Source organism: Rhipicephalus microplus, chromosome X, assembly GCF_043290135.1.
Source record: "Rhipicephalus microplus isolate Deutch F79 chromosome X, USDA_Rmic, whole genome shotgun sequence".
NCBI classification, from domain to species: Eukaryota; Metazoa; Arthropoda; class Arachnida; order Ixodida; family Ixodidae; genus Rhipicephalus; species Rhipicephalus microplus.
The window spans coordinates 222,694,721-222,715,630 of record NC_134710.1 but is presented as its reverse complement, the minus strand read 5'-3'; the positions used below and the strand labels follow the sequence as shown (position 1 = coordinate 222,715,630).

The window sequence follows — 20,910 nt, the reverse complement described above, 5'->3', positions numbered from 1 at the left end:
CTTATCAGCGCATTCTCGAAAAGGTCTGATTTGTACCACGAATATTGTCGCTAAAAACAAAATAATGCAACATGTTTTTCTATATTACTGTATGATGGCCTTCGGTTGTCTATTTACGGGATTTTAAGAAAAATCGAAGATGGGGTTTTTTGTTATTCAAATTTCGGTGGAGTACACTTTTGTCAGTATGAGAACTTTGAGGCAATATATAAAAGTTTACATTTGCCCTACGGTAGCAATAATTTATGTACCTAATGAACACACTATATCCTTAATACGTGTCAAGTTTGAAACCGCTGCTTGCATTACTTTCGGAGAAAAAAAAATGGGGAATACGTAACTTATTTTAAGCTGTCGCAATATTAGACATTTTTAAAAGATATTTTCTTAAGGTCTACAAACTTGAAACCGTATGAATTCATTCTTCATTAGACATGCATTTCAGGTAAAAAATATCTTCCTTGAAACAATAATATTTGTCTTTTTATAGCATCTGCAATTTTCGAAAATGACAGGTGACGAAATTGGTGCCTCCGTGTTGGTGAAGTTTGATATTTTTTTTTCTCGTAAGTTATGCCGTTAATCATAAAACGAAGTTGACTTTTGGGCTACCTGGTGAGAGGTGCACGAAATATAAAATACTCAATGAAATCTAAACTATCAACTTTTGGACCCGTGTCGATCTCTCGTGGAATCACCCGGTTACTTGATACAATGTCAACTGTGTTGTCGCGGTCGTCGTGCGAGGTTGCCACGAAGCTGGAAATGGCATCATAGCGCGCACTTCTGAATGCCCCTCGAGATCACAGCAGATAACACTGTCGCGGCTAAACGATTGCCAGAAAAGGTAGCCGCGAAACGCTTTTATGGCGTGTGCGGGCGACGCGGGGACAGCTTGCAAAACATAGCGCCATCAACCACCGAGGATGAGAAAAGTGCAACAAAGAAGCTGTTTCCAAACAGTGTTCGCGTACGTCAATTGCGAAAAGCTAAGCGACCTAACTTTTTTTGCATTACGACATTTTTCGCTCATCTGGAAAATGTTTTAATAAATGTTTGCCCTGCATAATACATGCACCCCCAACTTTGTTTCGATTTTTCGAGAAGTGCGTTCATTTTGCGAGTAAATACAGCATCAGCAATGTTGTAAAAGTAGAAAAGAATGCACCTAAAATTAGAGCTTTTCGGTGTTTATTAAGAAACAGTGTCTTGTATGTGCTGCTTTATTAATCATTCAGTATATTTTTGCAGTACACCCTAAAATTATTTTCTCCAACACTGCTAACAACCTATACAGACATGTTAGCAGCACGAGGTCAGGTGGAGAAGTCCTATGTAGCTACATCAACATGTGTTGGAGGCTTCTGTTCAGGAGAAGATGGTCAGGAGGGTGAGAGAAGGGCCTCTAGCTCAGGGTTGAGGGCCACTTCAGCAGGAGTCTGCCCATCCATATCTTTAGTGTCTCTTTCGGCACCTCGTTTGAGCAGCAGTTCAGCTACTTGCAAATGTCCGCATGAGGATGCTGTAAAAGAATCCCTTTGCATCAAAAATGTTCACAATACGGTGAAAATGTTCACTATAACATACTGTCCTGACCAAGTCATCCACATACCGTATTTACTCGCGTAATCTTCGCACTCGCATAATTCTCGCACCCCCCACATCACCCAACAAAAATATGATTTCTTTTTTTTCCTGAAGTAAATATCACACCCCCGAAAACTGCTGCAATAATGTCGTCTGCTCATTCCAGCCACTGACGATAATAGCTTGTGTCATCTGGCACCATCTCTTAAGCATCAAGCATACTATTGCTGCACAGAGATTCAATCCAATTCAAGCCAAAGTGGCAAGTGCGCGTTACGGCGTGTTTTGTATGTTGTGTCGGTAATCTTGTCGCATTATGGGGCGATACTGAAGCTACACCGCTGCTTTCAAGTTGAAAGTGATAGATAATGCACTAAACAACGGCAACAGGGTGGCTGGTAGGCCCTTTGGAGTTTACGAGTTTTCTGTTCGCTACTCGTGACAGCAGCTAAATAAAAGCCACCAAGACGTGTTGGGCCTGCCGTGTGCTTAAAACTGGGATTGATGGTAAACTTTATTACTTCAGAAGGAAACTGCAGACTATTCTGTTAAATAGCCATCAGCCTAATACTGCTGTCCTATGCTTACATTTTGAGGGCTTCTGTTGAGTGACGAATGCTTCCGCTACGCCCGCAACACCCACAAGCCTTGCGTATGGTATTCTAATTCTCGACTATTTGCTTGCACTTTTTGTGTCTCAAATAAATCTTGCCTTGTGTTGAACATGTGCTTTTATTGTTGAGGTAAGTTTTTATCAGTACTTCTCAAAGCTTGCTGTTAGTCACTGGTGTGAGAATCCAGATTTGCGGCTACTTCGTTTTCTTTTTCATTCTGTACGTTTTCATGTAAAGTTTTCCGCTCGTGATTCTCGCACTACCCAACTTTGCATCGTTCTTCTGCCAAAAAAGGTAAATACGGTAGCTCTGTACTTTTGCAGTAGAGCCAGAGAAATAAAAACATGAGATGTGCTTGAATAGAGTACAAACGCAATCTTTTGAATATTAGCTAATACTAACAGTTTCTAAAAAATAAACTAATAGCTTTCTTAATCATTCATGCTAAATATAACAATTTAGAACATTGTTTTTTATCTACAGAATTGGATAGGATACATGTGACCATCTTATGAATCAGAATGAGAAAATTTATGATCCAACTTCTAGCATAATTTACAAAACTTGCAAAAATAATTTTTGTATTTTTTCCCCCATTTTTGTACACTGAACCATCTAACAGTGATGCTAGTCCCGTAGGCTGCTTTGAAGCAGCTTTTGGAGCAGTAAAACTGGCTTTCGAAGCAGGTATTGCTAGAAGCATATTTAAAAAACGTACTGCATTCCTGACAGATGACCAATAAAAGCACAATGTGCAGCACGTTATTCAGGCATAACACAAATATAGACGAATATAAAATTGTAGATAACACCCGCGGCTAACGTGACAGTCTTTAGCAGGAAAAGGCAATGGTGAAATATAAAACCATATATCTTCATTATAAAATGACTGAAGATCACATGATCATTACAGATGAGTTTGTCTATACTTGTACAATTAAAAATCACAGAAACCTTATGATTGCACCTCTGTCAAGAAAAGGTGTTTCTTCAATATAAGAAAATGCATCTGGCTTGTTGAGCTCGTCTACCACATGCTTTTTAAAATACTGCCCATGACCATAAGAAACTGTTCAGGGTATTTTAAATCTTTTGCATGAAAACTGCTTAGCCGTTTCAGAGTCTGAACATTTTTGAATATGGGACAGTTGCTGTATCAGTCCAAGAGGAAGGAATGCCCTGAAAGGTTCCAAGGACAAAAGTACTATGTGTTACATTTGCTACACGATCACTTAAGAATTCTAAAGTTAGCTGAGTTGTGTTTGGTCGCTGCAGCAAGTGTCTTGGTAACGTCTTAAAGCCACGTCAGTGTTCAACTAACAACACACATGCTGGCCATTTAAATATTCACAAATACTGTTTTTCAGCCACCACAATTTTTCAGACATGCATAAAAATTCAGATGCTTTCATGGCACTGTCACAAGCTAATGTGTAATAACATCTAAAATTTCAGACAGCAAAAAGCTTCAGTGTTCAATTTTTGAACTTCCTGTCCACATGTATGAAACAGCATCAATTACAGCCCCCCGCCTCACCTACATCTACTATTTCGTAAGCTTGAATCAGCGCTTTCGCAGGATAATGTGTTTGCTGTTATAGCAATGTCTCAAAGTCAGCTGGCCTGCAATGCTTAGGTAGTGTGGGATGAAACAGACCAAAAATCCGAAGGGGCCACTATCGCGGCGTGGTGGTGCCTTCACGGGTAAGCACCTGAAATGCGCGCAGGTGTGATAGCACCAAGTGGCGAATGCACCAGTGTGGCTTAATCACTGAAAACCCTTTATGACAAGCACTTTGAGCGAAGTGCTCAGTAGAGCATGTGGCCTAGTGCAGTTGTGAGCAAACTGCATACTTTTAGTAGGTGACAACCCAAACGTGCCATGCCACCGTTCCTGCGGACTCTGTGCAAGACTGCCAAGTATGCCGCAGAGACTCATTGCCTCACGAACTAAAGAAACTGGCCATCGCTGCACATGAGTGTGGTCAGGAACGAAGTGGACATTAACAATACAGTCATGAAAAACACGTGCGTATGGTACAGCAATGCCCTGGCATTGACGACGTCAGCTTAGTTCGCGATGTGCTGCACACAAGGAACGATCGGCATCACGCGGCAGCAAATTCTGCCTGTCGGTGCAGATTTTCGTATAGTAACACATCATTTATGTGCACGCCTGCATCGGGGAAAGCTACACGAGTCGTGCTCTCTTGTGTCACAGCCTTTGTGTTTCACGTCATTACACACAGGACAGCCATAATTAATTCTGCTCATAGTTTGTTGGTATCACCAGGGCTCATCACTAGACTCAAATCTGCATTGGGAGTTTGTGTGTAGTTAAATTGGAAGGCATTCATGAGAGCATGGGCATGCACCAAAATACCTAGCAAATGTACTGGGAGGTTAAGGGCCAATTCCGGTGATTTGACAACGATTTGACAACTTTAGCAGAATAAGAAAGCATGAATTTCATCTTTTTCGGCCTTGTATTTTTGGACAATCTTGCAGTCTCTAGCAAGTCCAAAGAATCAGGTCGTTCACAGTATTATAACAACGACATAAAGCATAGTTTGGCTGGCTTGGCTCAAATTTCGTTGTACACATGTGCACGCAATGTCACTTTCGATGGGAGAACTTGAACTAGTTAGTTTTGTTTCTGAAAGTCAGCGTACACCCTTTGGCGCAGGTTGGGTGCAGAATCGCCATATTTTGAGGAAATGTAGCAGGATGTAACAGCAAGGGCACTTGGGTGTAGTTTGGCGCAAATGCGGTAGAATCACTGCGAGCGAAGCGCTAGTTATTCGGTTAGGTGAAGCTGATAGAGTTGGCATCACATCACCTTAAGCTACACACGAGGTTCCAATGACAAACAATGGTGGATGAATGTGTGATAGTTTCGCTTGTCCCATATTGCCACAGCATGTATGGCCACAGTGAAAAAAAACTTTGTCAGGGCAGCATCAAGTGATCAAGTCATGATCGCCAGATCTCGAATTCGACTTTTTTTTTACGTCATTAAAATGTGATTTGTTCATGCTACCATATCTAGTGAATTATCAGGTAACACTTTTAACATAAAAATGAAGTCTTAGACTATAGACTATAGTTTGCATATATAAAAGATTGAATTTCGATTCAACAGTTTTGATATAAAGCAAAAGTCCAAATTTATTGACTCTATTATAACAAAGTTTAACCATATAACCTGATAAAACCCTTAACATTAAGCAAAAAAAAGTAAAGGTTCATAGCAAGAAATGTTTTAATATACTTTATTAATAATTTTATATCATTAAGCAGTTGTAATGAAAATTGCATTTCAAAATTATTAGAATAAACTTTGTGAGAAAGAAGTAGTCTGTGTAGGGTGTTACACTAATGCATCAAGGACAGATCATTGCACAGAACATATTACTCAATTTCAGTTCTTCTGGGCATTCTAATACAAATTGCGTGTTTCTGTAAAAAGCCATAGGGCCTTTGTCGTTGCCCTCAAATTAAAAAAAAATGCAGGAGCAAGAACAGCAGCAACCGCTCAGTATTGCAGTGCATACATGCTTAAAATGTGGCACCTTCCTGTAATTTTCGTTACAATTTGCACAAGTAATAGTTTGACCGCAGAAATGGGAAATATTTAGTTCCTTCATATACACTAGATTTCACTTAAATTTATTCACTAGTTGCCTGATTAGATGGCTTTTATGTTTTTCATGTACATAGAAAAAAGAACTAGCATTGGCCTTGAGCATAATAACTATAGACACTTTTACTGAAAAACATGCAATTGTGGCATTCCTGCTGCAGGTCTACTTACCATAATGCAACGGTGTCTGGCCTTCTTCATCCTGAGAATGAGTAAAAATAAAGAGGCTAAATCAATGAAATTAACTTGTAACAGTGCATAGTTACAGCATATATGCATCTAAGACCCTGAATTTACCAAAACACCAGAAAGAGAGTTTTTATAGAGAACGATAACATAAATTCCAACATTAAAAGTCTACATGTATATTTACCATGTTGTAAAGATTCGGCACACTAGTGCACCGATTTGCCAGGGTCAAAAGGTATATTTACACAAGTTTTCTGCACATGGATAAACCTCATGAAATGGACGATGCCTCATCTTTATGCCAGAAAGATATTTCAGATAATTGGGACATGTTCTCTGGTCCTGGCAAGCATATATAAGGAGAAATATGGCTTGTGCAGTTGTTTTGCTGTATTTTATATCCAAACCTGATGAAGCTAAATAGACTTGTTTGATCTGCCATGCTAATTGCAAAAATGCAATAATTTTTCTTGAAGGCAACTAGTTTATGAGATACACATAGTTTCCTTTCTGTTGTTTCCAGAGACAGTAGGAAAGAGTGTATGCAACACAAAGTGAATATGATTAAATAGCTAGATACTGTCATATGTAATAGGTGCAACACTGCTAACAGTTTTCAAATAAAGTCACAACTACCTAGTCACTCTGGAATTGATAAAAATTAAATGTATTTACAATGACTACTACAAAGAAAAAAGCAAATTCAAATTTAAAAATCTATGAACAGAAAATGAAAATTCTGCTCTCAGCACAGTTTGGCCTTTATGTTGGAGTAATAACATCTCTAGCTGTTTTAATCATGAGACATAACTACATGAAACTAAGTAAGCGACCAAAAAAACATGTCAGATTCAACTTGTACTCACTGCACAGAACTAAACTGTGGATGAAATACTAATTTTACAAGACATGACAACCTTAAGATATGTTTTAAATAAGGAAAAAATAGCTGTAGATCTCAGTAATACAGTAAAAAAAAACTTTATTTTTCTATCATGACTTCCTTGGTCTCCACAAGCCATGTCAGTCACTGACAGTCTATCATAATGGCAGACTGTCACTGATTCAGTTACATTCGACAGCAACCTTGTTATTTCGATTGATCTTAGAGTGCTGCAAATGTGTGACACAATGAAGTAAAATCCGCATTCGCAAGCAACCGAAACGGTTTTGGGCCTTCACAAAGACGTGGTCGCCACCCACAATCTTACCACAATTGCATTGTTGGTGAACAAGGTTATCGTAGCTGCAACAAACTAGTTTCGTTTTCATTTTTACTTACAGTATGCAAACTATGTGTACGCCGATAGCGACTGGGGTTAAAGCTGCAACCAGCATATTAGTTTCGTTTCTGCTGCGTGCATTCAGAACTGCACCGCAAACCAGGTTTCCTCAGCAGCAGTTGCAATTCCCATCAGTTTCATTTTCACTCTGCACGTAGGCCGTGTATGTACCTTCAGAACTGCGTAAACGCTATTGTGTTGTTAGTGGCCACAGTTTTGTCCACAGTGGATGTGGCACTCAGTAGCTTTGTTTCAACTTGGGGCTATGAGCACACAACGCCATAAAACTCAGACCTAGTGGAAGCTGCTGAGGGTGAAGAGCTTCAGCCATTGTCTGCATGCTAGCATAAATCCCTCTTGCTACACTGTGATGAATAAAGAATTAGTTGCCAGACATTTTTGCGGTGAAAAAAAATTATCATGTGCACGTGGTGGTGTTCCTCTTGGCGGCACGTAATAAGGGATGGGTTAAGAACACGTTATGGCATATTACATGGGGCCTAGAGTCGTAGTCACAATGCGACCGATGCCCCGAATGATGAGAATTATGGATTTTAGACTGCTCTTATGCAAAATAATACATTTGTGTATTTATTTAGGAAATTAAAGTGCACTGGTGTAACAGCCACTTGTTTATTGTTTTTTTGATACTTTGTCATTTGGGTAATTCGGACATTTTTTTAATTCCTGCGAAATCCGAAAAAATGAGCAAGCAGCCTTTCCAGCATGTCCAGCTTATAGCAAGACTGTGGGACAACGGTCACAGTGAGTAAGTGCTCAGAGGAGAAGGTGACTGGAAGTAATCACGTGGTAACTGATTGTGGTAACATGTCCTCGTGTGCAGCTGAATTCTTGGAGGGAGATGAAGCACTTTGTGTTGGAAAGTAGCTCCAGTACAAGTATGTCTATCACGGTGCTGATGGGGATGCGACTCCCAGATGGACATAAGGAAATAGTCGTCACATGCAAGATTGGAGTAACACTGCACCTTGATTGATTGATTGATATATGGGGTTTAACGTCCCAAAACCACCATATGATTATGAGAGACGCCGTAGTGGAGGGCTCCGGAAATTTCGACCACCTGGGGTTCTTTAACGTGCACCCAAATCTGAGCACACGGGCCTACACCATTTCCGCCTCCATCGGAAATGCAGCCACCGCAGCCGGTATTCGAACCCGCTACCTGCGGGTCAGCAGCCGAATACCTTAGCCACAAGACCACCGCGGTGGGGCAACACTGCACCTTGAAGCTTGCCTCTAAAGTGCAATAAAGAAAAACACTGCTGAAGGGAAGAGTCATGTTCCTAGTGCTAATGCATTGGCATCTCTTTGCACACTTACTCTGGGTGATATAGCCACCTAAGCCAACCAAAAAAAAAAAAACCTTTTTGTTACCTTCATAGCATTTGAACAGCCACCAGTACCATGATTGCCTTAAGTTAATACACAGGTCATCATTAGAAATGAAAAACAAAAACAAATAAACTGGGTTTTTTCAGCCTGTGTTTCTACAAATATGCTTTGAGTAGACAAACTATGAAAGTTGATGCTGGAAAATTCAAAATTTCATAAACAAGTACATGGAGTAGATTGCCATTAATACAATTTTAACTGCTTCTGTTAGAAAATTTTAGTTGGCTAACTTCAAAGGTACCATCTAAGAAATGTTCTCTCCCACAGTATTCATAGTTTTTTCTTTTTTCAGCAGAATGCAGTTACAGCAATGTTTCCGACAACAAGAAACAAAAGCTGTGCTTTGTTTGCTAATCTGTGCTCACTTGTTATAAAAAAAAAAGAATTCACTAGCCCCGCAGCAGCGGTCTAGTGGCAAAGGTACTCAGCTGCTGACCCGCAGGTCGCGGGATCGAATCCCTGCTGCGGCGGCTGCATTTCCGATGGAGGCGGAAATGTTGTAGGCCCGTGTGCTCAGATTTGGGTGCACGTTAAAGAACCCCAGGTGGTCAAAATTTTCGAAGCCCTCCACTACGGCGTCTCTCATAATCATATGGTGGTTCTGGGACGTTAAACCCCACATATCAATCAAAAAGAATTCACTAATTAAATGTTACATTCTAGCATATATTCACTGCACACCAATACAAGCAAAGAACATTTTAGTACTCTCAGTACTTTTTTATATCTGTGCTTATTACAGTGAGGTTAAAATCTATAATGTTCATATACTTCTGTACTCATTCGTACAGTACTATACGAGACTAAATTCTTGGGGTTATGGCGTGGTTTAGGTACATATACTATGATTTAAATATGCATGAAAAAAAAATCTATGAGCACTGTATTGGTCAATACTTCCTGCTATATACAGTGTTAACTACGATACAATGAACCCTTTTCGAAATCCAGAAGCGGGCTTCCCTGTGCTGCATATACGCCCAGCAAATAACGGCACCTGTCGCACTTCAAGTGAAGACAAGGTCCTACTTTCACGAGCTTGGGCTCACCTATTATGCATTGTTATATCAAGAGAGCTGAATCTACATTTTCTGTGTCATAGCACAAGCAAACTGTGCTTTAGTACCCCATTTACAGAAATGACTAGCTTCCAATAGTTGGGCTCAATGCATTGCAAAAAATCTAACTTTACAATTATGAAAAGGGTTTATTTAACAAGTTCAGCTCATTCACTAAAATATCTGCAAATGTAAGATGAAAAAGAGAAGGACAAGCAACTAACCTTGGCTTCAGGATCAGCACCTTTGTCCAAAAGCAACTCGACAATCTCCAAATGGCCACGATCACATGCCCAGTGTAGCATACACATACCCTGCAAGTGACCCCTAAATTATGAATTTACTGACATCCCTCGCTTAATACATTATATACATAAATAGGCAGCTCACTCACTGTACATGCACAGTACGCACAGAATTTCAAAAGTGCCCTAATAAAAAAATCCTCTCATGAAAGCTATATTCACTACGCAAGCTATGATTATATGTCAGTGCTGGTTTCCTGCATGGCAAAAAAGCTTTATAGCTAAAGGGAGTTGCATTTAGCAAAATAACTTTGCCACCACATTGCTTCAGTAAAAGTATCAGGTAACATGTTCAGTTATATAATGTAAAAAGGGGTTTATTGGCGTGTGCTGCAACAGTGGCCCTTCGATGAAAACACGATAGGGACAGAGCAACGGTCAAGCAGATGCCGGCGAAGATCAGCACGAGGCAAGCGAGAGAAGCCCAAAACCCAGTACCCAAGCAGTGGCTATGTTTCTTGCAAACGATGCGTTTTCTTCTTCACAAATGTAATATCTATAGTTATACAGTGGAACATTCTAACCTCGGATAGCTTGTACTAAGAATATGTCGAGCATTGAACTTATAAACAAATATCTCGCAAAATTTTCAGGTACAGCCCATTCGCTCCACGAAGACATCTGTAGGTGGCTAAACATATTGGACAGAGATCTGTCTGGCTAGACGAAAATTCATACATATAAAATAAACTCTCCAGCCACTTTTAGTCCAAAGTGTCTATATCTAGCATTGTTGTGCAGTACCATTTTTCCATGAAGAATATTATGAAAACCATTAAATATAACTTGACTGGTGTTTATAAAACAATAGCACAGGCTTCCTAGCTTCTCTGTTTGTTGGCAATAGTATATACTTTATGTTTCACAGTGCAAAGAAAATACTGATTAGGAAATTAGTACTGTCATAGTTACTAGATCCAAGTGATTTCAGTTTTCAGTAATAGTCCGAGAAAAGTAATTAAGCATTACAAGAAAAAGACAGTGGACTCCTCTTAAACGAAACTTGAAGGGACAAAAAACATTGTTCAATTTATCAGAAGTTTCATTTAAGCAAAGCTTACAAAATGAATGAAATATGACTTTATTTCAAAAGCAATAGCTGTCGCTGACTGAAAAAAAAAAAAAAGATTTTGAAGTATAACACTACTATAGTTGATTAGAAAGAGAAATGTTTCCAATATTGCTGACTCAGAAAAAAGGAGGTGATACGTAACAACTTGCAAGCACTTTCTCACATAGTAGGAGTGCATTGCTCAAAGTCTGGGCAGGAGCTCTGTGCCACCAACGTGTTCAAAGTAGCGCTGAAACAGGATGACAGCATCTCTTGCTGCACTGTCAGCCACTGAAATGAGCTAGGGATCACACACCATCTCATCACTACTTGAGCACAGGTCCCCATCTTGAACTTCAGCTATAGGTTCCTCAAAGCTGTCCTCACGTTCACGACAAGACGTCGATTGCTGCTAGGCGTGTGCTATAGTGAACTAGAATATGATCTAGTGGCGCGACCAGCAGGCCGCAGCTGCTGTTCGGTGGTCCAAAACAACACAGACGGCCGGTAGGATTTCTCGCGGCGCGCCTTTTCATGTCATGTGCGCGAGGCAAGCGCGCGCCGGCATAGTCTTCTCTAGCGTGGAAGTAATCAGTGCGTGTGCGTGAGTATGTGTGCGAGTTTGGCGCGTTGAGCCACCACATCCTGAAGAAACTTTGTCAATGCCTGGAAGCTCTACTGCATATGTCTACGAGCTGACAACACTGGTTGCGTTGTGCGCTATGGTGGCACACAACGCAACCAACGCCAGCATTCGGCGGCGCTTTCACATCGGCGTGGCAGTCCATGCAGCATTACAGCGCTTCGATGAGAAACAACGAATGTTGCATTGTTCTCAGTGTGCCGTTGGGCTCTTCGAAGTTCTGATGTGTGCTGCTTGTGATTGTATGTTCGCTGGTGAGTGACCAGATTGCGAGCAGCTGCGGTGCCAAGGAAATGTTGTGTCCACATTTCTGTGGAAACCGCGAATCTGGGCCGTGAGTGTATGTACAGTTAAACCTGGGTATAACGAAATTTATAAATTCCTGAAAAAATTCGTTATAAAAAGGACTTCATTATATGCAGGTTCTGTACAAAAATTTTGAAAATAAACCCCAAAAACTTATTTTACAGTAAAAACTGTGTTATTATTGCGACAGCAATCATATGGACACTCGGCAGGTTTTTGACGTCGCCGCCATGTTCTGTAACAAGTCCAAATTGATAACATGCCCCCGCGCATTGCATCGTAACTCTCGGGGCGGGTAAAATCGCGCGAGCATTGAAGCAGAGATCAAATGAGTCTGCCCATCCCTATCGCTTGCAAAGAGCATAAGATAACATCTCTCGCGCGTTAGAACTGCCGTCGAATGCTCAAACAGAAAGTAAAGCACCCGTCTTGAACGAACGTGAAACATTCCGGGCAGGGGGTGGGGGGATCCCTCGAGTAGCAATAATGAACTTGGACTTCAAGGGCGGTTGTGATCGCTGCCACACTTGCTATCTCGGCGAGTATCTGTGCGGTTTCAATGCGAAGGGACTGTGTGAAACGAGCACTTCTCTCTGGAGCGGCCACATTTGCTCACACCAGCGTTTTGTAGGAGTTCCGCGATATCGGGTCCAAAAGAGTTGGCTGCCAGCCTTACTTCTAGAACATTACAATTATATTCCCTATCGTGTTCATTGCATTGCATTTAATGCACCGTAGTGTTGCCAGACTAATCCGCTGATCCCGAAAGCTACCAGCCTATGAACTCGCGCCGTGGCACTAGATGGGAAGTGCGTGACGAGTCGACCTTTAAAGGTCTGTTGTCACCGAGGTCTCGCAGAATTTCCATCAGCGCCTAATCTGACATCCCCTTGGTGGTGAGGACACGGTTGTCCGAAATTAATAAAAATGAGTTTCGCCACAAGGGCAAAGCAATGAATGCAATAGCAACAACTTGGAATGTAACACTGCGCAAGCACATCGAAACGTGCAGCATGCTGCTCACGCACAAATGACGCACGAAAACAACATACACAGGACGAGAGTGGGGTGTTTAAACAAAAAAAAAAATGATGCACGATGTATTCACAAGTACAGATATGAGAGCGAACTAACACGTGCCCCAGTTGTTACTTCGCTGTGTTTCAAAAGCTCACTCTTTTTGCAAATGGCGCCTGTCCAGCGAGCAAAGTGTTCTTGATCTTTGTGCACCCGGCAACTAAACACAACCGTTTTGGCCAAAGTTGAAGGCGTGCGGTTCTCCCAATCGAAAGAAAAGCGCACGGAAGCAGCTTTTAACCCCCCCCCCCTCCGCGGCACAAAGTACACATGGGAGATAAGCGCACGTTGGCGCATCGTGAGGAGCTAAACGCTGAGCACGGGTGTTTTTTTTTTAAGCTTTCATAGAATAGATACGTACCATATACAGTGAATGGCGACGACCACAGCAAAAAAAAAAATAAATAACAGCCAAGACTGTCAATATAATTGGCAATAAAAAACAACAGCAAAGCTGAACGTCCACAGGGGCCGCACGACACGCACGCAGTGAAACTATGCACGCGCACACGACGTCGCCGAAAAGCGAACGACACAGATCGGCACAGACACGGATGCGGTGGAAAACTAATGATGTGTGGTGTTTTATGGCGCAAGGGCCAATTGATGGCCAAAGAGCGCCATTTCAATGAGTATAGAGATGTGGACAATGATATGTTGCGTGGCTGTATAGGGGCCTTAAAATTCCTCGCGATAATGCGGGTAAAAACATAAGTATTAAAGACATGACAGTGGCGTGATATGCATATTAAAAAGGGTGACAAAGGTTTTGATAATAAAAACATGTAAAAATATTTGGCACTAGCACACTTGCCTCATCAGTGCCCTTGTGTCCAAGGGCTGCGAGGCAAGTGCTTTTAAATGTAATCACAGCAGCAGCGACCTCTCTTGAGAGGTCACGCTACGCAATGCCTGGGTATATTACATGGTAAAAATTAACATCTCTTAAAAAAGCTAACAATGATTTATGGGTGAAAAGTGGTTCCCTACCGACAAACATTGCAGAGTGTAAAGGTATATGTTGTCGGTAGGGTAATGGGAAGTGTTGTTTTCTTAGAGTTTCTAACTGTTTACATTGGATTAAAACGTGAAGAACTGTTAAAGCCTCACCACATTTATCACACAATGGTGGATCACCACCGGATAAAAGATGTGTGTGTGTCGTGTATGTGTGCCCTATCCTGAGTCTTGTTAGTGTTACCTCTGTTAGACGTGATTTTGATACTGGTGGCCAATGGCCAAGGTGTGGCTTGATAACGTGTAGTTTGTTTTGTGTGTGTGTATCCCACTTGCTCTGCCAGTAGTCCCTGAGGTTTAGTTTGAGAGACGGCTTAAGATCAAGGGCCGGGACTGATATGGATGTAATGGCGGTGCTCTCATGGACGGATGCAGCGAGCTGATCCGCCCTCACGTTGCCTTGGATCTCATGGTGCCCTGGCACCCAGCACACTACAACATGTTGTTTGTGCGTGTAGAGTGTGCACAAAAAGGAGTAAAGTGAGACAAGGACTGGGTTTTTTTGTTTTTTAAGACTGTGCAGAGCCGTTACCACACTGAGGGAGTCTGTATAAATTACTGCTTTTTGTATTTGTAATTGTTTGATGTGTTTAGCTGCCGCCAGTATCGCGTAAGCTTCCGCTGTGAAGATACTTGTGCGTGGATGCAGAGGGCCAGCATCCGAAAAGGATGGGCCGACAGCAGCGTAGGACACAGAGGAGTTAGTCTTGGAGGCATCTGTGAAGAACTCAGGACATGTGTATTTGTGTTGAAGTTCCAGAAAGTATGTTCGGATATGGGCAATAGGTGCATGTTTTGTAACCTCTAGGAAAGACACATCGCAGTCTATAGTCTGCCACTGCCACGGTGGCGGGTATGCTACAGGAGCCATTAAACTGTGTTCAAGTGACACTTCAGTTTCTTCAGCTAGACACTTCAAGCGAACTGAGAAGGGCTGCCTCATCGAAGGCCTGTTTTGAAACAGAGTTGAGCTCGACAAATCATTAATTGTAGAGTATGAGGGGTGCTCCTTGTCTGCTTTCACCTTAAGGAAGTAAACAAAGGACATGTAGGTTCTTTGCAGATGAAGCGACCACTCATTTGACTCAACGTAAAGGCTTTCTACGGGGCTGGTGCGAAAAGCACCCGTAGAAAGGTGGATGCCCAAATGGTGCACGGGGTCCAGCATCTTCAAGGCACTTTGAGTAGCAGACTGATAGACAACGGCCCCATAATCTAAGCGGGTACGAATAAGGCTTCTATAGAGGTTCATGAGGCATTGCCTATCACTACCCCACGTAGTACGTGACAACACTTTTATAACATTCATGGCTTTTAAACATTTTGTTTTTAAATACTTGAAGTGCGGTACGAAGGTCAACTTGTTGTCCAAGATTAAGCCTAAGAATTTATGCTCGGCTTTGACGGACAGATGTTGCCCGTTCAGCCGAATGTCAGGTTCCGAGTGCATGCCTCTCTTTCGAGAGAACAAGATACACGTGCTTTTTTGTGGGTTAAGTCGAAATCCGTTTTCATCTGCCCATTTGGAGACCTTATTTAAAACCATCTGAACCTGCCGCTCACACATGGCCAAGTTGCATGACTTGAAGCCAAGCTGAACGTCGTCGACATATGTACAATAGAACATCATGCGGGGAATGGACAAGTGCAAAGAATTCATTTTGATGATAAAAAGTGTGCAACTAAGCACACCACCTTGTGGCACGCCTGTTTCCTGGACAAATGTTTGGGAGAGCACACTGCCTAGACGGACACGAAATGTCCGGTTTGACAGGTAACTTTCGATTATATGAAACATTCTTCCGCGCACACCAAGGTGGGACAGGTCTCTTAGAATTCCGAAACGCCATGTTGTATCATATGCCTTTTCGATATCGAGGAACACAGAAAGAAAATATTGTTTATGAACAAAGGCGTCTCTGATCTGTGCCTCGATACGAACAAGGTGGTCTGTGGTGGATCTACTTTCTCGAAACCCGCACTGAAATGGGTCGAGCAAATTGTTTGTTTCAAGGATATGTACAAGTCGACAGTTTATCATTTTTTCGAAGACTTTGCACAAGCAGCTTGTAAGTGCAATAGGTCTATAGCTTGAAGCTAAAGAAGGGTCCTTGCCCTCTTTCAAAATGGGAATAATAATAGCCTCTTTCCAGGAGGTAGGGATAGTGCCAGAAAACCAGATAGCATTGTATAAACAAAGTAAGGTTTTTCGTGTTTCGGCTGGTAGGTTTTTTAACATTTCATACACCACACGGTCAGAACCTGGGGCAGAAGTGCTGCAGGAGTTTAGAGATGTTCGGAGCTCAGCTAAACTGAAATCTTGGTTATATGCCTCGTATCTAGTGCATTTGTGTTCGAGTTTCTGCTTTTCTATTCTTGTTCTGTATTTTTGGAAAGTGTCAGTATAGTGGGATGAGCTGGATACCCGTTCAAAGTGTGAACCGAGGAAGTTTGCCTGATCTTCCAAGGTATCACCCTGAGTGTTTACGAGTGGAAGTGTGTGTACAGTGCAGTCCACTTATAACGATACCACATATAACGATATATCGGTTATAACGATGGGTCGACTTAACAGTCTCATTTTATGCATTGGGGCTATGGGGAAAAAAACCATATATAACGATATGTTATCCACCGCATATCGGATACAACGATGAAAAGTTTGCCGTGGACGGCATGTTTCATTCAGAATAATCGGAACATTTAGATTGATAAGTTCCTCTGAAACGAACTATGCCGAGAGAAGACGAAAAGCGCCGGCAGCGCGTCCCGGCCGTTCAAAAAGCCGAGGAGAGCATCGCGAGTTGGCGCGACGCGCTACAGATGGCGCGAGCTGTGTCACGTTTTGCGCCTCGCCGCGCGTCGACCGCGAAGAGGCTGAGAGAATTTAAAAAAAAATGCGAAAAGCAAAGCGCCGCGCTCCGCGGCTCCCCGCCTTCTACAACGGCAAGCCGGCAAGCTACTCGTAGCTTGCCGAACGAAAGCAGGAAAGAGAAAGAAAATAAAAAACGCGAAAAGCAAAGCGGCGCGGCGGCATCGGGGCGGGGCCTCGTTGGCATTCCGGCTGTGTACCTCTGGCTGTGCTTTCTTCCTCCCACTGCTCCCACCCCGCCGTCGGTCAGTCCTCAGCGAACCCATGATGCGTTCTTCGGAGTAAGAAATAAAGTCTTGTTTTTGACATCCTACTATCTACAATATTTATTAATTGGTGAAAATAGCGAAATGAAGCCTGGAGCTACAAAAGGTACGTCCGGCAGACGATTTTTTGGCGGCAGTCCAGATATAACGATCACCGGTTATAACGATCATATTTTTAGGTTTTCTCGATATCGTTATAAGTGGACTGCACTGTACTTGTTTTCCTGCTATCCTACCAACCATGTTCCAGACTTTAGCCTCCTGTGTGTATGAATTGATTCCTGACAAAAACTTCTGCCAGCTTTCTCTTCTGGCCTGCCGACGCGTTCTCCTGCCTTGAGACTTTATTTTCTTAAAGCTCTCAAGGTTTTCCGCTGTCGGCGAGTTGCGCAGCAACCTCCATGCCCTGTTCTGTTCCTTTGGCGCATTACGACACTCTGTGTTCCACCATGGGACGTGTCGCTTGCCGGGCTGTCCAGATGTTTGTGGGATGCATTTGGCTGCTGCGTTAATAAGGAGAGCTGTGAAGTACTGCACAGCTTCATCTATGCTTAGTCCACATATGTCAGTCCAACATAACTGAGCATTGTTATGAAACTGTTCCCAGTCGGCTTTGTGTATAAGCCATTTGGGAACATGTGGAGGATATTCATATGTTATTGGTGTACTCAAAACTAAAGAGAAATGGTCACTTCCGTATGGATTATTTATGACTTTCCACTGAAGTAATGGTACAAGTGAAGGAGATGCGATACTGAGGTCTATGGAGGAGTAAGTATTGTTTGCAAGGTTATAATATGTTGCCTGTTTTCTATTCAACAGACAAGCACCTGATGAAAAGAGGAACTGTTCGATGAGACGACCTCGTGCATCACATCGACAGTCACCCCATAAACCGCTGTGCGCATTCAGGTCCCCTAGAACCAGATAAGGTTCTGGTAACTCGGCTATTAAAGAGTGAAAATCATGTTTTTCCAGGCGGTGTTGCGGCGGTATGTATAGAGAGCAGATGGTGACGAGCTTATTCAATAGAACTGCTTGAACAGCCACTGCCTCTAGGGATGTTAGTAGTGGTAGATGGCTACATGCTACTCCTCGATTAACAATAATGGCTACACCACCAGATGATGCCACAGCATCATCTCTGTCCTTTCGAAAGACAACATATTGACGCAAAAAATTTGTATTCTTGGATTTTAAGTGTGTTTCCTGTACACACAGCACTTTTGGAGAATGTTTGTTTAGAAGTTCTTGGACATCGTCGAGGTTTCGAAGTAGTCCTCTGACGTTCCATTGTATAATTTGTGTCTCCATTATGGGAGTGAAGAAGTGCTGTGTGTACGAAATGAGTGTGGCTGGTGTCTAAAGAGAGAAGTGACTTATCTTACAGAGCCTTTAGAAGGCCCTGTAATTACCGTTTTGTCTTTTTTAGAGCGGTCGAGGGAACCCCGCCGCTCTTTTGGCGCAGTCTGCGCCGGTGCAGTTGATGTGTCCATCGCCTCAGGAGAGGCGACAGATAATGTTTTCGTTGTAGGCTTCGTCGTGACAGACGGAGCCTTAAACCCCACCGGGCTGGAGGTCGAGGGGACCTCTTTAGTTTGTGTGGTGCCCTGGCTGCTGCCAAGGTTCACAGGCGCCTTCGGTAGGGCTGTATTCAAGGAGGGTGGGGCAGCCGAGGCTGCTCCCCCCATGGGGGCTTGTGGCGTTTGCCTCGGCACGCTGGGCGTGGTCCAAGGCATTGCCGAAAAACGAAGTGGTGCTGACCCCCCTCGCGCCACTTCGGCGTACGATGTGTTCCCAGAAAAATGCAGGGAAATGCGCTGCCGTGCTTCACGGAAGCTTATGTTCAATTTAAACTTTGTACTAATAATTTCTTTTTCCATTTTCCAGGCCACGCATGACCTGGAATATGCAGGATGGTCACCCTCACAGTTTGCACAGTGCACTTGTAGCTGACAGTCATCGTCAGCGGTATGACCTTTGGTGCCGCATTTTGCGCAGGTAATCTGTCCTCGGCAGCTCTGGGAGCCGTGCCCGAACCTCTGACACTTAAAGCAGCGCCTCGGGTTGGGTATGTATGGTCTAACTGGCAGTTTAAGATATCCTGTTGCTATTTCAGTTGGGAGGGTGCTAGATGCGAAAGTGAGTATGATGTGCTTCGTTGGGATTTCCTTATTTTCTCTTCTTATTTTGATACGCTGCACCTGAATGACATTTTCCTCTTTCCAGCCTGTTAGAAGTTCATCATCAGAGAGGTCCATCAGGTCTCCATCTGATACAACACCCTTCACTGTGTTCATGGTTCGATGTGGTGTGATTGTGATAGGCTGATCCCCAAATGCTGTGAGTTTATGTAGTCTCTGGTACTGTGCGTTGTCTTTTACTTCAAGTAACAGGTCACCACTGGCGGTCTTTGTGGCCTTGTAGCCTGCGCCCAGCGTTTCTATAAGGCATTTCGATACAAGGAAAGGTGAAATGTTTCTAGCTTTCTTTTCTGTATTTTCACAATGGATAATGTGGTATTTTGGGAAGTTGTCTTTTTTGTTCGGGAGAAATTCAAGAATTACATCGGTGCGCCACCTCTTAGAGGGGCGATTAGTTGTGACAGGGCTAGGGGTTTCCATAAATTTGATATCTTTTTCGGCGGCCATGCCAGCCACCCACCACCGAGCCCAACAAGGGGACGCTGCGAGACGCGAAGGAGGCGCAGGCGCCAGCTGTACATGGCCGCTATAACCTAATATATCTACCCAAGGTTGGATATTTACACTAGGTTAACCCTTGCCGCCAGGAAAAATTGGAAGTAAAATGAAGTGAGGAGAAGACAGGAAAGATGTAAAGTGAGAACAAAAGACGAAGATGTAGGGAGAGAGAGATAGGAAAAGGCGACTGCCGATTTCCCCTGGGTGGGTCAGCCCAGGGGTGCCGTCTACGTGAAGCCGGGGCCAAAGGGGTGTGTTGCCTCTGCCGGGGGGCCTTAAAGGTCCAATCACCCAGCGTCGGCTCAACCCCCAGGATCCCCTTTTCCCCGGACACGGCAAAGCCACGCACGGCTAGGCGTGGGAGGGAGTAGAAACTCCCCCGTTAGCTCGGGTCCGTGGTGTCGCTACACACCAAACGCCTACTTGCGCAGGCGCCCCTGCGGGGATGCGGTGGAAAACTAGTATTCAGTAAAGCACCCTCCATATTCAGGGCGGCCCCACATGTGTGACGCTAACTAATAAAAGTGTGGCACTGCCAACGCGCAAAAGTAGATTTTTTTTTTTTGTTTTATTCTTGGTTTGGAGGGGGGGGGGGCATGAACAGTGGCGAGAACGGCGGCTCGTGGTGTGCAGGCCCGCCTGCCCGCCTCACGCTCACCCGCGCGAAATAACGAGCGCTCGCTTTCGCCTGGTGCGCAGTCCACGCCACCGCCGCTTCGCGTTTCGTTGGCGGTGGAGCAGCCACAGAAGAAGCACGCTTGTGCCAAAATGCGGTGCGAAATTCCTAAATTGTCTGTGGGGAAAATTCGTTATATCAAGGTTGTCTCCCACTGTTACTTTGTTACATAAAGGTCGTACATACATGTGTTTCTACGAAGCAA

The 20,910-nt window shown here is 43.3% G+C and overlaps 1 protein-coding gene across 1 annotated transcript in view; it reads right to left on the bottom strand.

The window, feature by feature from the left end:
• Positions 1 to 1,174: 1,174 nt before the first annotated feature.
• The window catches only part of anox (acyl-CoA-binding domain-containing protein anorexia), a 38,769-nt gene continuing 19,033 nt past the window's right edge, over positions 1,175 to 20,910 (bottom strand). Inside the window, exons 6-8 of the mRNA XM_075878690.1 lie at positions 10,015 to 10,104; positions 6,016 to 6,046; positions 1,175 to 1,522 (exon numbers count right to left, since the gene is read on the bottom strand). Coding sequence (XP_075734805.1) covers positions 1,383 to 1,522; positions 6,016 to 6,046; positions 10,015 to 10,104 — 261 coding nt within the window. The 3' untranslated portion in view covers positions 1,175 to 1,382. The remainder of the gene's footprint in view (positions 1,523 to 6,015; positions 6,047 to 10,014; positions 10,105 to 20,910) is intronic.